A 20,335-nucleotide genomic window follows, 5' to 3' on the forward strand; every position below is an offset into this window, starting at 1 on the left:
TACTTAATAAAATAAATGTATGCAACCCCACACTTTAAGACTGGGTCCTGATATTCCAGTAATACTGTAAGTTATCCAGCATATTTGGAACCATGGAAGCTCTAGAACACATTCATCTGCAAGTGCTCTAAACCAGATAATTTCACTCCACTTGTATAGACTACAATTTGCATTGTTTGGATCTCAGAGCAAGGGATAGCCTCACCAACTTGATAAACATAAAAATCATCCCTGGAGACATGAAAAAAAAACAGAAATAAAATAACATTTCCCATAATTTCTTCCTCAAATACATATGAATCCTAGAAATATATATTTTAAAATTACATTTAAATCTTACTTCCTAAGAATTTCACTTTCCACACCATCACTGTATTTATGGACAAGACATGTAGAACCGGCACTTAGGGACATGGTTTAGTGGTGCACACTTGGGAGTGTCCTGCTTATATTTGGATTTACTGATCTTAATGGTTTTTCCAACCTCAGTAATTCTGTAATTCTAAGTTAAAAGTTTCAACATATGCTACAAAATTTCTAAAAGCATACATCTTACATTGCTGTAAAGATGAAATAAAGATGAATTCTCTTTGAGAATTCCAAACTTCTGTACATATTAAAATATTTCAAGAACGACAGAACATTTTAAATCCAAGGTATTTTGGAACATGCATTTGTATTGTAATTATATGAATCACAAATATCACTTGTCACAAATGCATTTAAATGAAGCTGAGTATCTTTTGGAGTAGGCTCGCAGAGCCTGAACAAACAATTACGGCACCAATGCTTACCTACAGTTAGCCCAAATGTAAGAAATACTCAAAGATATGAGGGTATGAAATAGGCACATACTATTTAGCATTTTAGGATATAAATTTCAGTAAGAGCACTGGAAATACGTTTATTTAATAAACACTACATAACTCCTTTTAAGGGTTAGATAATGCCTTGAATGTTCTAGTATCAAAATAGTAACATGAAAGTAGAGAGACAGAAATAGAACCTCATGATTTGTAATTGTTTCAAGAATTATTTTATAAATCTACACAGGACAAATATGTAAGGTTTATTCCTACTTCCTAACAGATACTAGTGGACAAATTGGCTAGCAAGTGAGAATTCTGCTGAGCAATATATGAAGTTTAATACAGCTTTTCCCACCCTGAGTCCTTAGGGCTTTTTGTACTGTCATAGTTTATCAGCAACTTATTTCCATGATCAGGAGACAACATTGTCACTTAATCTTAGCAGGCATTCTTGCTGATCCTCTAGCCAGAGGGTTCTAATGTTAATAGAACAATAGCCACCATTCAAAACCATCCTCTTCTGCCAACAGCCTGCAACCACCATTTCATCAGTCAATGAAAAAAAAACAACAATGAGCCTAAAGGTTACTGGGCAGTAAATTTGTGGAGGAAATGCTTGAATGAAAAAAGACACCCATGAATGCATTTTTCCCTCACCAGTATTCTACCACCTTACTGATGACAGTGTTTTGAAAAGATCTGCTTAATCCTTTAAATTTACCATCAGAAAATGGCTACCACTACAACTCTAAAACCTTGCTATAACCTTATAATAACACATCTGCCATGGACAGACTGCAGATAAAATTCTGCAGATGCAAAATAGAAGTATTTTTATGCCTTTGAACAAGTTAAGCTATTTATTTTTGTCTGTTTCACAGGAGAAACCTCTAACCATACAAATTAGACAGGATTTGAGAGACCTGGAGAGGGCTATAGATCACATGATTAAAGAATTGTCTCTGATTAAGGATGGTCGTATTATTTGGATAATTTTTGTTAAAGATTCGCCAAACAAAAATCAGATTGTAACAGACAATAAGCCTTGAAGAGTATCACTGAATTTTTATTAATACAAAAAGCAATATTAATACTGTTTTCTTGGCAGGTGTAAGTATTTTTTTCAGAGATGCTTACATTCAGCTATACAGGAAGGTGCCTTAATAATGCCCTAAAATCTACTAACATTCCACCTACTACAACTCTTTTTTCTGGGCAGAGGTGTTATTAAAAAATCCAACAGCTTCAATTAAAATGTTTTCACTGGATCATGCACTTGTTTTTAAAAATAAAAATTTGTTTTTAATTCAATTTTTACACTTTAAAACAAATTCAAGATTATTGTCAAATATAATTCAATTACTTTTTCCACTAAAAACAATTACTGTGAAGATATTATCCTCACTATGAAATAGAAGGGATAGCACGACATAAAATCACAGCTATTTTAAGTAGATGAAGGTTTATTTTTCATTTAAGCACTTATTTTCTTCGATGAGAAAAACATACTTCGTTGATGAAAGGTAACGTTAACTCATTAACTTTAACTTCATACATAATGCTGATAAACAATTTCACATTTGAGATGGCTGAAGAGATCTGTTTTTCTTTGGACATTTTAACAGAATGGCTAATTTCCTTATTTTCTAATCAAAATAGCTAGCAACCTGAACATACCTAAGAAATAGTTCGGTAACTTTTTGTCTTACGCTACTGTGAATGAACACGAAATTGCTCAGTGTTGAATTATAAGAAAAAAACCAGCACATAAAGCATCTATGAAATAATCTGAAACCTGCATCATATTTTCATTATAAATATAACATATTTCATCAGAATACTCCAAAGTACATTGTAATTAATATCCCAGTAAATCTTGAAGAAGCTGTAAGTTTGAGTGTTTCACAGATAATATGCATTAAAAATGAAAATTTTAAAAAATAAGAATACAAAATTGGAGTTCAAAATAAGCTGGACATATTAAGTCCATCCTCTTTTCTGGAGGTGATTATGCAACTGCTGACCTCAATTCACACTAAAAGTTGTTTTTTTCCATTTTGTGTGCTAGTCACTGAAACAGCCACACAACCTACTTGTTTGAGAATGCTATCTTACAGAGGGAAAATATATCTATAAAATTAGCTTGAACCCTGTCCTCTACCACAATGAAAGTGGCATAAATACTTCACTCATTCTCATCTATCGCATTACAGTGAATTACAGCATGCATATACTTAAAATGAGAATACTACCATAATGCCATTTCTGTGACAATGACATACTATACATAAAGTCACTACTATTTCTTGAGGAATTATTTGGGAAAAAATAAAACATGGGCACTGTACTAGGTTAGTATTTAATCCACATGCATTCAGAAACACTCTCCATTCCATATACAACCAACAGTTTCCAAAGTAGATGTTACAATCTCACAATCAATATTCAAATGTTAATTCAATCACAAAAACCGTACCAACTTATACCCTTTCCTGAAAAAACATGATTCCTGTGCTGCAAGATGTCATGAGAGTAGCCTGATAGGAACGACTTGGAGTTGTGCTGGATAAAATGCTGAGCATGAGCTGGCAACAAGCCATTGCAGCCCAAACAACCATATCCTGGGCTGCATCCAAAGCAGTGTGCCCAGCAGGGCCAGGGAGGGGATTCTGCCCCTCTGCTCTGCTCAGACCCCACCTGCAGTGCTGCATCCAGCTCTGGGGTCCCAGCAGGAAGGACACAGACCTGTTGGAGCAGGTCCAGAAGAGACCCATGAAAATGATCAGAGGATTGAAATATCTATCCAATGACAAAAGGCTTAAAGAGTTGAGGTTGTTCAGCCTAGAGAAGAGAGGGCTCTGGGGTAACCTTACTGCAACCTTTCAGGAGGCTACAAGGAAGATGGAGATAGTCTTTTTATAGCAGGACCTGTTGGGATAGGGGTAATGGATTTAAACTAAAAGAGTGTAGCTTCAGACTAGATGTAAGGAAGACATTTTTTACACCGAGGGTGGTGAAACACTGGAACAGGTTGCCCACAAATGTGGCGGATATCCCATCCCTGGGGTTCATTCAAGGTCAAATTGGACAGGGGTCTGAGCAAAATAATATGCTGGAAGATATCCATGTCCACTGCAGAGTGTTAGATTAGGTGACCTTTGTAAGTCCTTTCCAATCTACCCTATAATTTTTTGATTCCCTGGTATCATAACTTTTAGCAAGATTATTCCTATTTAATAAAGAATGTTACAAGAGATGTTTCAGTTAAGTAAACTTATTCAAATTGTTCAAATAAATCTAGCAACTTGCTTTTTATACACAATGTACAAAAAAGACAAAGGCAAATTCTATTGCCCAAGACACTCAGATGAACTTTCAAAATTCAGGTACAGTATCAACATACGTAGAAAGTATTTTCCAGATTTATTGCAAGACTCAAACTACTTAACTAGCTGAAAAGCACACTAGAGTTACAAGATAGTTTATGTATATAAATAGCACCAACATAATTACTCATATATAATAACTATACTGAAAATTCAGTCTCCCCAGATAGGATTACATGATAAAAAGCAGCACAATGATAAGCACCTGAGAATGCTGAGGACCCAAACTCTCCGACATGGAAGGGAGAGCTAAATACCAACAAATACACTTGTATGCATGTGTACATAAAGATATCTAGACATATTTCACTGGATTCATATTAATTTTACACTCATATTTTAAAAAATACAACAAATTCCAACTTTAAGAACAAAGTTGTAAAGAATTTTTCACTACAAGAGACAGACCTACAAATTGATACATTCTTTAAAAAATGTGTATGTTCTTAACGAAGCATTGCCTTAAAAGAAATGAACCACAGACTTTATTTCCTTTATCATCTGCACCGTTTTCATTTTGAGAAGCTCACGTCATGTGCTGAAAAGTGACAATCTGGATTTAACAAGCGTGACAGGTTGCCAAACTAAGATTACATCTAACAATGTTTCACAGTGCACCAGACTCTCTCCTGCTGACCTTTCCACACGTGGTTCAGAGACCACTGGATTAGAGCTGTTAACAAATCACAGGTGCAGCCAATTAACCAAGAAATGACGTAACAATGACTTCCAGTCTTAAGCATGAGGCTTGTTCAGCAAATAATGCTTTTCCATCAATGAGCTCAGTATGGCTGCTTATCAGCCAAACTTAAGAAGAACTTCAAAAGGCCTGTACTGCTGATACACTTCTCATTAAAAAGTGATTTTATTGTGAAATTATCCAACTGTGACTATGGTATGCTTTGCTGTTCTCTAACTTGGGAAGTTGTCAAACAATGTGTATTAATCTTCTTACCAAGAGGATCACAGATTTTCTGGTGCACAATGAGCCAAAATGAGAACTAATGGAAATACAGGTAAGAATTACATTGTTGTGTATTTTGTGGGGTTTTTTTTGTTTATTTTTTAATAATGAATTCATTTTTTTGGTAGGTTGGTTTTGTTAATTGCCTCTCCACCTCACTTCTCAAAGGTGAGTGTGTCTCAGTATCTTCTGCATTCTGGAGGTCTACAGACGCTATGGAGAAACAGCTGTGCGCAGCCCAGATTTTGCAGGACTCAGTAAATCACACTGACTCCACACACCATCATGTGGTCCCAAATGGTCAACTCCGCTGCTCTAAGAACATGTGCAAGAACACACAGGGTGTCTCCACATGTCATTTGATAGGGTGGGCATAATTCTAAAACTTTCATTCTACATTGAAGTAACATAGTTTATACAACTTTTAAAACTGAGTTCTCTTTGCAGACAGTTAAGCCACATTTCTGTAGCAATGCACAAAATCCACTAAAAGTCAGACTGACCTCTGACTAACCATTACAGCAATATGTCTTTCTTTTGTAATATCCCTTAGCGAGAAATGAGTGGACAAGAATAATAAAGCACGGCAGCATTCTACATTATTCTCTCCTGCTCACTTTTATGGTCCCTATCTCTCTGATGCCTCAAAGCATTCCCTGATTTACTGGAAAGTGAAGGGAGAGTGGCACTAATCTCAGAACTCTGAAACCCAGGAGAACTAGAAAACATTTCATAGGGAAAGCCGCAAACTGTAAAATGAAAATTCGCGTGCTATAGCCAGCTCCATGAAATTGTGTATTTTGAACTGCAGGTCCCACTGCCATTAACAGTGCTACTTGTATTACCAGAGTTCTTCTCTCAGGCCAGATGCTGTAATATCCTAATAACCCCTCAGAGTAACAGTAATTCTGTACCATTAGTCCAGACCTTTTACACCTTCTTAGTAATAAAGGCAGTCTCTACTAAATGCCATGCTCTACAAAAACTAGCAATACCCAGTCCAGTTATTAGTAAAGGTATCTTGGGTTTAAGACCATAGTAATCTCCAACAGAATAAGGAGAAACTACATGAATTCACCAAAGAGTTTTCTGTTGGGTGTTCATTCATAGACACACATATTTACAACTTTTAACATACTAAAAGACAAAAAACCCCCACACTACTTTCTAATAAAAATGTTATTTAAAAAGATGCTATAAACATATGCTACTTGGTTTGATACTTTGATTTTACCACTATCTTTAATTTTATACTCAAGGTCCAAGAAAATACAAAGAATAAACACCTGTACAGAACAAAGGGTGAAACAGGTTATTCCTAATTTGCTGCCAAAGGCCCAAAGCAAAAAACGGTACCAAACAGGAAAAAAAAGTCTTAACTTGGCCTCAGATGTTATTTTTACATAGAAAACTATTTGTTAAACGACCATTGTCCATTTATTTATGACAACAGACGCAGCTGAAGTTATACAGACATTCGTCTTCGAGCACATACAGAAACCCCCTACATTATTATTATGTTAGGGATTAAAACCTAAAAAAAAAAAGGAAAAGTACTTACAATGTAGAGAGGGGAAAAAAAAGATTTGATAGCTCTTTCTGTTCATATATCAGAGAAAGCAAGATATGATATCTGAGGATGACATATTTTTCTGTCTTCTTGAATTATCCCAAAACAGAAAGAAAAGCAACTAAAAGTAAGTGTCAGAGGAAAAAAAAAAAAAGGCAACATGGTCATGCAATTTGCTTCCAAGTGTCTTTTAAAAGACGCTTATAGAGATTTTTGGAACACTGGTTGTGAATAAAATGGGAGGAAAAATCTAGAGACCCAGGGGATGAAAGAAGAAGGGGAAACAGTAGTGGTGTATCACTCTTTACAATGAGAAAAGATAACTCAGATAATTATATGCCTGAGATTGATAAAGTGCTCTTGAGCAAAAATAACAGAAAACTGTAACACAGAGCCATGAAAAAAATATTTCTACTACTTGAGGACATAGACTAACAAACTATCTTGTGTGAAGGAAGAAAAATACAGCATACTGTCTGATGAAGCTGACACATAACAAAAGCTGGGGAAAATGCCACAAAACAAGGTTAATGCTCAATGTACTCAATGCATCAAAGTCCAAGAGAGATTTGGTACAATTTTCAAATGAAGATATGCTAACAGAAGGCTAGCAGATGAGAGAAAAAGGGTCCAAGGAAAGCCAAAAGGCAGACTGAAAAGCAGCAGCATTTTTATTTACTTAATAAGAAAAGCACTTAACAAAGAAAAGTTTTGTGGAGTATATTCTCTAAATTAAAATGGAATTTTTTTCCACCATAGAAATGTAAGACAGAGACAAACTGTAAGAATGAGATAAAAGAATTTAAGAGTCTTGTGTGCTTTATTAGGTAAAACACTGGATGCAATTATCTGAACATCCTTTTCTGCCTTATCCTCTCAAGGTTCAGGCTTTTTGGATGTTTTCCACTTTCATTAGATAAACAGCTTCTTCTCATTAGAAAAAGATATACCCTTATAAGGATTCAAGTTGGGTTGCCTTTATTTATGTTGACACAGATTTTATTCAACCCCTCCAACCTTACCCATTCTATGAGTCAGCTAACAAAGTTGTCTGATTTATTTTGTTTCACTATTATCAAATGATCAACTACTATTAACTACTAATTATCAGAAATGTAACACAACAATTGAATTCCCTTCTTTTTATTTACAAACGATTACTCATTATAAAGATTCCACAACCAGAATCTGATAACCAACATCACTTGTTCTACACTATATTAAAAATACTTATTACCTATTTGGCTCTCTAGGAAGGCATGTAAAAATAATAAAAATATTGAATTGTAAAATGGACTGACTGTCTAGAGTTAAACAGCAGGTGTGATGTTTAAAGAAAATGTTTAAAGAAAATGTTTGAACATACTGCAGTCATCTTTCACTACAGTACCACTTCAAGATATACCACTCATATTTACAGAAAATACATTCTATAATACAAAGAAAACCCTCAAAAAGTTTCTTCCCATGCTACTCAACTCTGTTGAAACAAAGAAAGGAAATGGAGCATGAACATCTAGCAATTAAAAAGTACATGGCTATACCACTACTAAATCCATCTTGTTATGTTACAAGGAAAAAAAAATCACATGTGCAGCTAAACAACTGAGAACACTCCAACTCTTTGAAATGGTATCTTACCCACTATATAGTGCTAACAATTCACTGTATAATAAGGATTACACGTTCTCACCTTCCATCACACTAACTGCATTTTCATGGGTCATATATGCATCCTTTTTTCCAGGTGACTAGACAAATGCACACACAAACTTCACCTAAAAATACACTGAGTCTTGCCAAGTAGCAGCAGGATGAAATATACCACAGTAACAATCCCGTCTTTGTCCCAGCCTAACACTATACCTATTAACACGCTTTGATGCTCAGCCAAGAAAAATCTCAGTGCAGGGATTCTGGGTTTTGTGCCCAAACAATCTGGGCTTGTGTTTAATATAATATAGTCTGCTTTTAAGTTACTGCCAATCATTAACTCTACAAAGAGTATGTCTGGGATTATTTTTTCTTTACAATGAATGTTATTAAGGTAAAGAAGTCAGAAAAATTTACATTATTTTGAAAAGAATAAGTGGATCATGCAATCCTTAGCACTAAGAAAACAGTCTTATTCAGAAAATAAATGTATTTCTAAAACCAATTCCGAATCTTTGTTTCTTGTATGTCAGTAATATATGTCTGAAATACTGAGTTTCTTGAACAAAATACAAAAATGCAAATTAAAAGAAACACACACTAGTTTCTTAAACTTACAGGTAAGTTAAGAATTCATTTTCACCAAAGGAAAAGAAGGTAATAGTTTTCAGTTTCTTAAACAATTACACAGAGAATATCATCAGTCAAAAAATAATTTAGGAATATATTAAAGAAAAATGGCTAAAATATGAAACATTACACTTAGCTAAACCAAATATTATTACTATCCTTACAGAAAAATAGACTGAAATGAGTGATCCCTCATGCACTGAGGAAAAGAAGTATGTAAAACAAAAAGAAAATATCAATTACATGTTAGCAGAGAAGATGAGAAAAAAACTAATAACAAAATGACTTGATAAAACATATAAAAATTAAAACAAGAGTAAATATCATTCTAAGTTCTAGTCCCAGCAAGAGGCTGCTCCCATTTCACTGTAAGACTGATATCTTTTATACAGTATGCTGTGGACAGAAGGTCATGCCCACCTTCTACAGCACTAAAACTTGCTTAGAAGTCTCTTGTCTGTGACAGCTTACTTCTGGCTCTAATTTTGTAGCTGACTTTTTTTTATTTGATTTACTGAGGTTGCATAAGCAATCTATTTTATAGAGAACTCCACAAGCAACTGTAACACTCTAGTTGTGTAAAAACTGGCAAGAAAAGGAGGCCAAGTAGACAGGAACAGAAGACGACAATCCCTTGAGACAGTCTTCAAAAAAAAGTTACTCAATTCCAAGTGTAAGGATTTTTTCTGTCATTTCAGACAAAATATTCCTTTCTCTCCTCTTTTCTCATACTATAAGATGATCAACAAATTCCAGTCCTAAAAAACTTCATTGGTTCTCAGGCTTATTTATGAATTTTTGTTGACATTAATAGTTTCACTGGAATTATTGAGTCATGCAAACATTTGCAGAAGTAATCAATTTCCATATGACTGCGGATAAATGGCAATTTACAAATTAGCAATTTCGTTTCAAATCCTTATTGAATTTATATGCTATGACAAGTCACTCAAAAGCATACAAAATACACATGAATTAATGCAGAAACCTATCAAAATAAATACCTGTCATGTAGGGAAGTATGACTGTAAGAATATATTACCTGTGGGTGACTGTGTATGATATAACTACAAAATTACGGTATCAATACTGAACTAAAATACTCTGAAAACATTTCTTCTTTCAGACATTTGAAGTGCATAGAACAAAATCTCTTCCTTTTTTCTCTTTACATCTCTAGTGATTAGTGCGTGCGTGCGATTCTCTAGTTTAACATTAGCCGTAGTCAAGATCAAGCAAGGCACCGTAAAAGTACCTAACATTATTTTTCTGGGGATCTAGTGTATAAAGACATCTTCACAGAAGCCAAAGAACCCCCAAACAAAAACAAACAAAAAGTTCAAATTACAAATTACAAATAGGTGAAAGTTTAAATATTTATATTTTTTGAAAAGCAGACGCTTAGAACAGCTACTACATTAATCACACACGCACTCAACCAAACTGCGTTTTAAAAGAATACATAAAAATAAGTTCCTTCTTCAGGTTACTTCCATTCCCACTGTTTGTGATACCTAGACAATGAATTCCCACGTGTTAGTGTCTATGCTTCTTCTTAACATCACAGGAGAGAAAAAAAAGTTTTCAGGTAGCTTCAGCTCATGCAAATCTGCGTATCATAGCTGTGGCAATAAAACACAGGGCATTTCTCTCAGATAAAACAATTTTAAATGTATTTAGAATTCAGGAGAGTTCCATCTGCAAACCACTGGAGGCACGTGTCATTTTGTCTACTTTATTTCTGACATAAACTCCAAAATTCTTCAAAGGCAGTGCCCCACTTGCACTCTGAGTACCAGCCAAATTTGGCGTATGTGAGCAAGGACTGTATGTCAGAGCACCTGTAACTACAGTATAAAATCTGGAAAATGTGTTGATCTTGACAACTGGCAGATGTTTTCTGTATTCTTATGCTGTAAAGTCAATTAATAAGTAATGGAATAACTTCACTACTTTCTCACAGGTAATAATCCAAACTCTGCCTCTTTACTGGGGCTGAGTCCTATCCAGATTTCCATAAAATGCTTTTCTAGTGAAAGAGCACTGTCCTGATATACACCAAAAATACTGAAGTAGGTACTACCTGCATAATACAGAAATTTTATCTCCTACAACCTTGTCAGGTCTTCACAGCCAAGTTCACATGCTTGAATTACGACCTTCTCAAGAACTTACATGATGAACAAGAAAAATTGTCTAATTCAGCTGGTGTTCTTGATGTACTGTATCTAAGGCAAACGACTAACCTAATGAAATTCTGCTTGGAAACACTTCAATCAAGATACATAAAAACAGAAAGACTAAAATAGTGCCATACTGTTCTGTATATGTATCAGCATATTTCACATGCCTAGTTCTTTTCCAAGGAGCTTTTCAAACGACAATTCAAATCAAGAGTGAAAGAACAGAAATAGAAATCTATGAACTACTGAAGAACAACAAGCAGATCACTTGAAACAGTCCTAAGAGTGTTTAGCGTAATAAAGGCCACTAAAAGTTAGGATTTAAGAGAAACATTTCAATACCCTGAATTGAAACAGGATGAGTAGCAAAGATTTGCTTACTTCCTTTCTTGAAATTCAGCACTGTATGAGTTTTTGCACTTTTACAGAAATATCGGTTAGAATTTTATTCAGTATTATTTAAAATTATTTCAATATGTGATTAAATAGCTACTTTTGCATAAAGTTGAAATTTATCAATTTAACATATCAATTGTTTAAAATTGCTTAAAGCTTTGGATAATTATTTTACTGTCAAAATGGCATGCTTCAAGTTAAGTTAAAATTAAACAACACAAGCTGTTTTGCTGGTTTATTACTAAGGATGTCTCCTAGTTTTAAAAGAAAACCCATACAAAGGAAGCATAATAAACGCAGAGTGAACAAGTCTTTTTTGACATACAGAATTAATGATTTTTGATAAAATAAAAGCATTTACAATTTCCCCATGAAACACAAGCATTAGCTTTAACACTTTAGAGATACAGAACCAGGGAATGGTTTGGGTTGGAAGGAGATTCAAGAGGTAGAATCTTAGAATGGTTTGGGTTGGAAGGGAAGGTTAAAAGTTATTGCGTCCAAGTCCCTACAGTGTGCAGGGACATCTTCAACCAGATCAAGTTGCTCAGAGCTCTGTCCTGCCAGACCTTGAACAAACCGCATGGGTGCAGCATCCACCACCTCTCTGAGCAATCAGTTCAGCGTTTTACCATCCTCATTATAAAAAACATCTCTGTTATAGGTAATTTGAATCAACCCTTTTTTTGGTTAAAACCATTGCCTCTTCTTAGAGCAACAGACCCTGCTAAAAAGTTTATCCCTATCTTTTACACAGGTTTTACCTCCCTCGCCCAGCTAGCCATTCTTCTCTCGATGCAGCCCAGCTGGTTTTCTGGGCTTCAAATGCACGTTTCCAGCTCATGTCAAGCTTCTTGTCAACCAACACCCCCAAGTTTTCTCCCCAAGGCTGCTCTCAATCCATTTTATGCTCAGCCTGTATTTGTGCTTAGGATTGCTCTGACCCAGGTGCAGCACCTTGCACTTGGCATTGGTGAAATTTAGAGTACGAGTTTCATTTTGAGAAAAAATTGAAAGAGGGGAGATTTAGGTTTCAGAGTAGCATATAGATTCTGATACAATGCTGTTGAAGAGTTTCTTAGCAGAACTCTGTATATGTTCCTGACTGGTTGCTAACTTGGCTAATTTTAGAGTCAACCCAAAAAACTTGAAAACTTGCTTCCCAGTACGTACATGTAAGGAACTCTTAAAAAAAAATATAGTGACACAAAACAGGCCAAAAAACCATGTTCAAGAATTAGGTTACAAAGTTATTGCTTAAAATAGTTGTCAGTGGCACATTAACCACTGAGTAGAAATATACCTACACGCTGCAGGGAACTCAGTACTAAATCCATAAGTAGTGAATTGCACAAACTGTCACAGTAGAAAGCTCTCATACCAGAACTGCTAGGCAACCTGGGCTTCCTGAACAAAACAAAATCCGAAGACATCTAATTGCCAAAATCTAGGATCTAAAAGACAGAGAAAATGAGAAACTGTTTCTCATAGATTTATAATTGAAAAAAAAATTGGAATGCCCTAGCAATGTAAGTGATAACAGCTGAACACCTGTAAGAAGGGCTGACAGGGTCAACCCGTGGTTCAAAGTGTGAATGAACAGGGAGGTGGAAGTAAGAAAAAAAAAAATTGCTGCTCTCTGTATACAGCATTATTAAGGCTAATAAGAGATTAATGATGGAAGAGCTTTAAAGAATGTTGAAAATTTGGAGAAGGAAAACAACCCAAACCATAAAGTAATTTGAGGATGCTAAAAAATTTACTGTGAAAGCCTGAAAGAATACAATTTGTACCGCTTATTGAAAGGACTCGATTAGAATTTAAGTAGTTGAACTAAGAGAAAATAGAGCATGCTGCAGTGAACTTCAGAAAAAGGCACAGCAAAAAATAATTCGGTGGCTACAAGCTGAATCCAGACAAGTTAAAATCTAAAGCTAGAAGAGGTACTGTTAGGAATAATGTATCTTAAGTACTGGAATAGAATACACTCACTGACTAAATATGGACCAAACTACACTCTTTTGATATCTACAAAAATTATGTTTGAATGCCTTTCCTGTTCAGCTGTAGCCAAACACTGAATTCAACACAAGCGTAAATGGCAGTAAACTATGGCATGAGATATACAGGTTATCTAATCATCTCCTTTGACTTAAAACACAATTATGAGAATATCTGAATTTGCTGTATGAAAACAGCAGCAGTTCTCTAGGTACAGGGAAGTACAAAGTCAGAAAAACTGCTTCTATTTAGAACCTCAAAAGCCAGTTTTATTAACATACAATGTGTATTTTCTGGTGCTAAACTGAAAAACCAGGAGACAAACTCTTTTGTTGAACAAAGCCTGATAGTAAGTTATACTTAGTTTAAAAAAATGCTAGTAGGATTAGAAGTATAGTTAATAAATTTAGAATAGGAATTTTGTGAACAAATATATCTGTTTGTTTAGAAACAGATAAAACTTAATATACCAAAGTAAGTAGCTCTAAAATATGGTATTGACATCACACTGAAACTGACAGCATTAACAATTAAGTAGCTTGCTGAACATGAGATGCTAGATCAAGTTTAAAGAAGTAGAAGCATATAAATATACATTTTAATACTCTTCATTATAATGCCCGCCTTATAAGCACAAGGTAACAAGTGCAAAATAAATGCATTTAAAACAACATATTCTAACATAAATTATTAATTTATAAATACAAAATATCCAACTCATCGTTTATAACAACTGCAGATTTATAAAGACAGAAAAGTTTTGATTAAAAAGTATTTTAAAAAAGACTTCCATGTGATCACATAAAATTACCTTTGGCTTTTCCACACCACAGTACTATAAGAGCACTTTAGAAAAGCAAACTTGTGTGCTCAGTTTGGCAATGTTTATTCAAGTAGATGGTAAGAAAATGTTGAGGTGTCTTGACCATATTCAATTTTTACTACCTGATCTGAATTGGACTTAGCATGAACTTGAAACCCTGCCTAGCATTATTAACTATTTTTATTACAATTGTGCCTCACTGACAAAAGGACCGTGGGGATGGAAGTTATTTGTCCAAGTTATTTTGTATTGTCTTTCAGCAAAAAACTAAGTCTGAGGAATTACACCTTGAAAACTGTTATAGGTTTCTGCTTGGAGGATGAAGGAAGAATATATATGCACAGAAAATATGTAAAGCTTCACATATGATTTATTTCACCCATGACAAGCAAATGGGTATAAGAAAAAACAGGAATGCAAAGGAGGCAATACAGCTACTATTAATTACAAGTAGTTAATAGTTTCTACTACTACTATTCATCCCCTTATGATAGTAATAGCTTATAAACCAAATGTGGTTACTTAGTTCAACTGCTAATTATAGCATTATTAAGAGAAAAATATACAAGAGGAGACACCAAATTAAATTCAAGTGATGTTAGTTACTGAAAAAGTCAGCTTCTCTTCCTCAAGAGCTTAGCTATTTTAAGCATTTCTTTCATATTGCTATTTAATACCACATCCATTACAAGGATGCAACTGAACTTGTTGACTGTACAGTGAAAAACTGTAAAGTCTACTGTATTTTACTCCACACTACATGCTGTGCAAAAAAGAAGCACTGAAAATTTTTAAAGCTGATAATGAGAAATGTGTAGCATCTGAGCTCCACCTACAGGATGAAAAGGAATGTATAAGAAATATTTTTAATTACCAGACTAGAAGAAGATTATTTACTCTGAAGCCTTCAGATGGTCATCTCGAGCCACTGCAATTTTAAAAACTCAATGCAATGCTGAGAAATTTTATTACTTATGCAATGATGGCAAACACTTCTTCTATCTCTATATATTCCTCATGTAAACAGCTGTTCTACAGTGACAATCTAGGTTTAAGCTTTCTAATACAAAACCCCAGACCTGTGGAATTTCTCTAACAACTTGCCTGAATGACTGGGAAACTCTTTTTCCCAAGTTATCTTACCCAATACAAAGTTTTAAAGTGTATAAAACTATTTTTAAAACATACATAAGAGGTTAAAATGCATACTGAAATGACTAAAATTAACTTCACCATTTGAGCACTTCAAGTATGGTTGCATTTAGAAGTGGTATTGGATCCCAGTACCGTGAATTTGAGAAGGTGTCTATTGTTTCCATATTGTTTCTCTAAAATAGATGTGCAACCTTCAGACCTCACAGATGCATTCGGATTAAAAGAAACGAATACAGTTTTGCAGAAAATGTCATGCATGTTAAAGACAGTACTCTGAAACAAATACTCTTAGAAGTTCATTTATTCTACTAGCACATTTAAGTATCTGATGAGTTGAAATTTTGATAGATATCAGAAGTTTCTTCACCCTCTGATATGTCAATAGACATTACCCTCAAGCTATGGATAGCCCATCCAACTTTTTCTTTGATGTTTACACCTCCCACATCTCTGCCTCTGGCCAACATAGGCTTTGACTACAGTGGGTGGTGAACACCCACGAGTATATTATCAAACATCTCCAGTACACTTAGAAAATAGTCACTATTTCAGACAATGAAACTTGATATTGTTGATCTTACTTTATCTAAAGAGACCTTGAATGTAAAAACACATTATTTATAACAAACAATATCATGCCTTTGATTTTCACGCCAGAGGACGGCAGACAATTATTTGGAAAACAGTAAGTCTAGAAATTTATGTTACTTGAGATACTAAGCAGTATCTCCCAAGGCTATGGCTCCCAACTGCTAAAAATGCATCCAGTAAAACCCTCTTCTGAGTTAAAATAACCCATCTGGCTATAATACTATTACAACTACCACCCTGAAAGAGTACAATAACCACAAACAGAGCACACTGACTGACCACATGTAGAGCCAGCAGCTTACAGACTGACTATACAAATGTCTCCGACAATGAGCTAAAACATGATGCAAGCTTGGGCATTAAGTATCTCATTCCTAGGAGTACCCTCTAGCTTTGTGTTCTCTTCATGCTACAAACTTGTTATTACACCTTAGGCAATTTTGTTTCCAGCAGTCATTCTTATAAAACTCCAGTGACAATTATAACAGATTGGTGGACAGGTAGTTGGACAGATAGGGAGGTAGTAAATATGCACAGATTCCAAAGCCTTTTCCTGTTCTAAAGATGTTATTTGACTGCCATATACTTCAAGGTTCTTTTTCAGAGAGAGCTTTTCTTGGAGACTTTTCAAATTTCTGAATCCTTGCCTCCACTACCGGATATGGCTATGTAATGCTAAACTGTACTTGTTCAGTCTCTCTCCACAACCAGGAACTCTGAGACTCTGAGAAGTTTAAACTTGTGTCAATCTAAACCACAGGACTAGTAACCAAATTTTGGGATTGAAATTATCCATCATACTCATTGATCTCAGTAGACTTCCTGTGGACCACGTGTCTACAACAGAGATAGTACTGCCACCAATTCCCAAAGCAACACACAGCACAACTTCGAAGACAACAGAAAGAAAAGTCAGGGGATGTGTTTTACAAGATGTCTTGTACATGTTCTTTTAAAAAATACCTAGTTATATCTAACATAGCCATAAAATCATGATATTGTACTTCATGTACTGCAATTTACGTGCTCTTACAGAGAGAAAGGAACACTGAAAAACAGAAAACCAGTGCTCAAGAACTTGAGTTTCATGCTGGTTTCAGCCGGGGTGGAGTTAATTTTCTTTGCTGTACCTAGCATGGGGGCTGTATTTTGGACTTGTGTTGAACACAGAGTTGGTAACACAGAGATGCTTTTGTTATTGCTTAGCAGGGCTTACATAGAGCCAAGGCCTTTTCTGCTTTTTGTACTGCCACAAAGGTAGGAGAAATGGAGTGCCTGGGATGCTGGGAGGAGACACAGCCAGGACAGGTGACCCCAGTTGACAAAAGAGGTATTTCAGCCCATGTGGCATCATGTTCAGTATATACAGTGGGGGGAAGAAGGCAGAAAAGGGGGGATGTTTGGAGTGATGGTGTTTGTCTTCCCAAGTCACTATTACATGTGATAGGGCCCTGCTCTCCTGGAGATGGCTGAACACCTGCCTGCCCATGGGAAGCAGTGAATTCATTCCTTGTGGCTTTTTGCCTGCATGTGCAGTTTTTGCTTTCCCTATTAAACTGTCTTTACCTCAGCTGAGTTCTCTATCTTTTATCCTTCTGATTCTCTCCCTTATCCTGCTGGTGGGGCAGTGAGCAAGTGGCTGCGTGGGGCTTGGTGGCTGGCAGGGCTTAAACCACAACACATGACTCCACAAAGAGATGCGATTTATGTATGGTTCCAAAAGAAATGGAGTAACATCAGTTTACAGATCTGACCACACAGCTCTTGTTGACTACATAAAATCTGACGAATCAGGGAAGTTAGTTACCTAGCCTCTAACTAGAATTAAATCACATGACAGGATAAACTAATGCCCATTTAAATTACAGATTTTGTTTAGAGTTTCCTTATTTTTGTTATTGTGCTGGGCCTTTGATGTCAAATGCTCTTCTTATGTATCTCTGGCTAATAAGTGGCTCCTCTCTTCAGCAAACATAAAATTATGAGGAACTTTAGAAGTAACATCTCCCAAGCCTGAGAAAGAACTGACTGGAACCAATTCAGATTTGCTCAAACTGCATAGGCTTCTGTACTGTACCTGGTGTGATTCTTAGACTCAAATCAATAATGAAGATGACGTACAAAAGACACTAAATTTCCCTCTCAAATTCCATGAATATTTTAGTTTCTAGAGCTCTTCAAACCTATTAAAATGGTTAATACAAATTGCTTTCTTAGCAATGTTGTCACTGGGCAGCAGGTACACTGCAAGAATGAGTACTGTGTTAAACCAGGCTTCACTGGATGATGACTCTCCTTTCTGTGAGTCTCAATGGTGGACGATTACAGATAAAGAAGCTGCAAAACTCAGTCTTACAACTGAGTAGAAAGACAAAATAAAGAGTGACAAATACATATAAAGACACTTAATTTCTAACTCACAGGGAAAAATAAAACTCCCATACAAGGTAACAATAAGTGCCGAGTGCAACAAAACGCAAGTTAACTGTTTGTTATAAACTGCCAAACAAAACTAAGAAATGACAAAGAATGAAAGCAATAGGCAATCTCACGTTCCACAGTTGGAGGTGGGGAGGGGTGAGTATTTTTAATGTAACACTCACCTATCAACGCTGTAACTGCAAAACGGGAATTGAGCAGAAAATCTTAAAACTGTAAACAATTTAAAGAAAAAACCCAACCAAATAAAACAATCCTTACCTGCGACTAGTTGTTTTCCTTTCTGATTTAGTTTCTTCCTCTTGAAGTTGCTGTTTAGCATTTTCACTTGTATCAATTTTCAATTTCTTGGTAATGCGTTCCTTTATTTGAGATCTGTCATTACTAGCCGCTTCATCTTCTACACTATCAGCATCTTCATCATGTTCTTCTTCGTCCTTTATTGATACAAAATGATAAAACTCCTTAAGATATTTTTTAGTACAGAATGACGAATACAGAAATCTTTTTCTTATAAATACAATCTCTTTCGAGAAAAAAGATGAATACTTCATTTCAAAGCAAACATTTCAAACAAATACATCCTTATTTGCTTCAGAGGGAACAAAAGAATACAAATATGATTAATTTCTTTTTCATACACAAGTTACTTCTTTCCTGCAGAGTTAAAAAAATTAAAACCATCTATTCTAGACCACTAACTCTTACAGGTCTACAGAAGACATCATAGCAGTGTAATATTACTCGTATCATTGTTCATGAATCCAAAATTTGATCAAGACAATATACTAAACTTTTCCTTCATTTTCCACTGAAAGGAAAACTTAAGAACTTTCTACCACATGGCTATACTACAGTCATGATGGGATGGAAGAGGTTAGTCCATCAGCCCGTTAGGGAACTTACAGATACTAAACTGATCATAACAGGCTGTGAAAACCTGTGGAATCAATCATCCCAGCTTGCTACAGAGGTCCAAGAAGAGGCCTCAGGCCTCCATGACTAGCAGAGGTTGGCAAAAGGTGATAAACCACCTTGGATCAAAGACATTTGAAGGGAGAAATAATTGGAGAATGAAGAAGTGGCCTGACTAGACCAAGGGATCTAAGTTTGACTACTTCCTTCCTTGAAGAAGGAAGTAAGAATCGTAATTAAAGAATGCCAGCTCAAAGATGACATGGTACATCTTTTTACATTTATTTGGTGTGATGCTAATCAGCAAAAGGAAAGAGTAAAATACCACATGATTCTAATTTTATCCAAAGTAAGAAAAGACACTTAGTAAACTGGAGGACTCTACTGTATGCAGGAGACCGTCAGAATGTAAGCACTTGGGAAGGAAGAACATCTACATGTCCTGGGTGTGGTGGACAGGTAGGAGGAGGAGTAGTAGCATGAACACCATGTCCATAAACATGGAGGGGGAGAGGATCGAAAAGCAAAAGCAGCAAGAAGCAAATTGGGGAAACAGAAGACAAAAATCAAGAGCTGGATTTCAGAAGTTGTAGTGGAGTCACTGTTTGGGAATCTTTAGACAAACATGCTTAGGTTTGAGATTTAGGCAAGACAAGACCACTCAGGAATAAAAAAGAAATCTCTGGATATTCAGCACAGTAAAATAGCTGAATATTTTGCCGATGAAAAGACTGAAAAGTTGTTGGGGGGGTTTTGTCTGTTCTTTTTTAATAGGGGAAGAGAAAAGTGGAACAGGATCAGCATTTCCCTCAATTTCCCA

General features: G+C 35.5%; 1 protein-coding gene across 1 annotated transcript in view; it reads right to left on the reverse strand.

Moving 5' to 3' along the window:
• Positions 1-20,335, reverse strand: part of CWC27 (CWC27 spliceosome associated cyclophilin) — a 101,417-nt gene that overhangs the window by 67,679 nt on the left and 13,403 nt on the right. The window contains exon 10 of the mRNA XM_032096354.1: positions 18,862-19,037. Within this exon, the coding sequence (XP_031952245.1) occupies positions 18,862-19,037 (176 nt within the window). The remainder of the gene's footprint in view (positions 1-18,861; positions 19,038-20,335) is intronic.

Source organism: Corvus moneduloides, chromosome Z, assembly GCF_009650955.1.
Source record: "Corvus moneduloides isolate bCorMon1 chromosome Z, bCorMon1.pri, whole genome shotgun sequence".
NCBI lineage: Eukaryota > Metazoa > Chordata > Aves > Passeriformes > Corvidae > Corvus > Corvus moneduloides.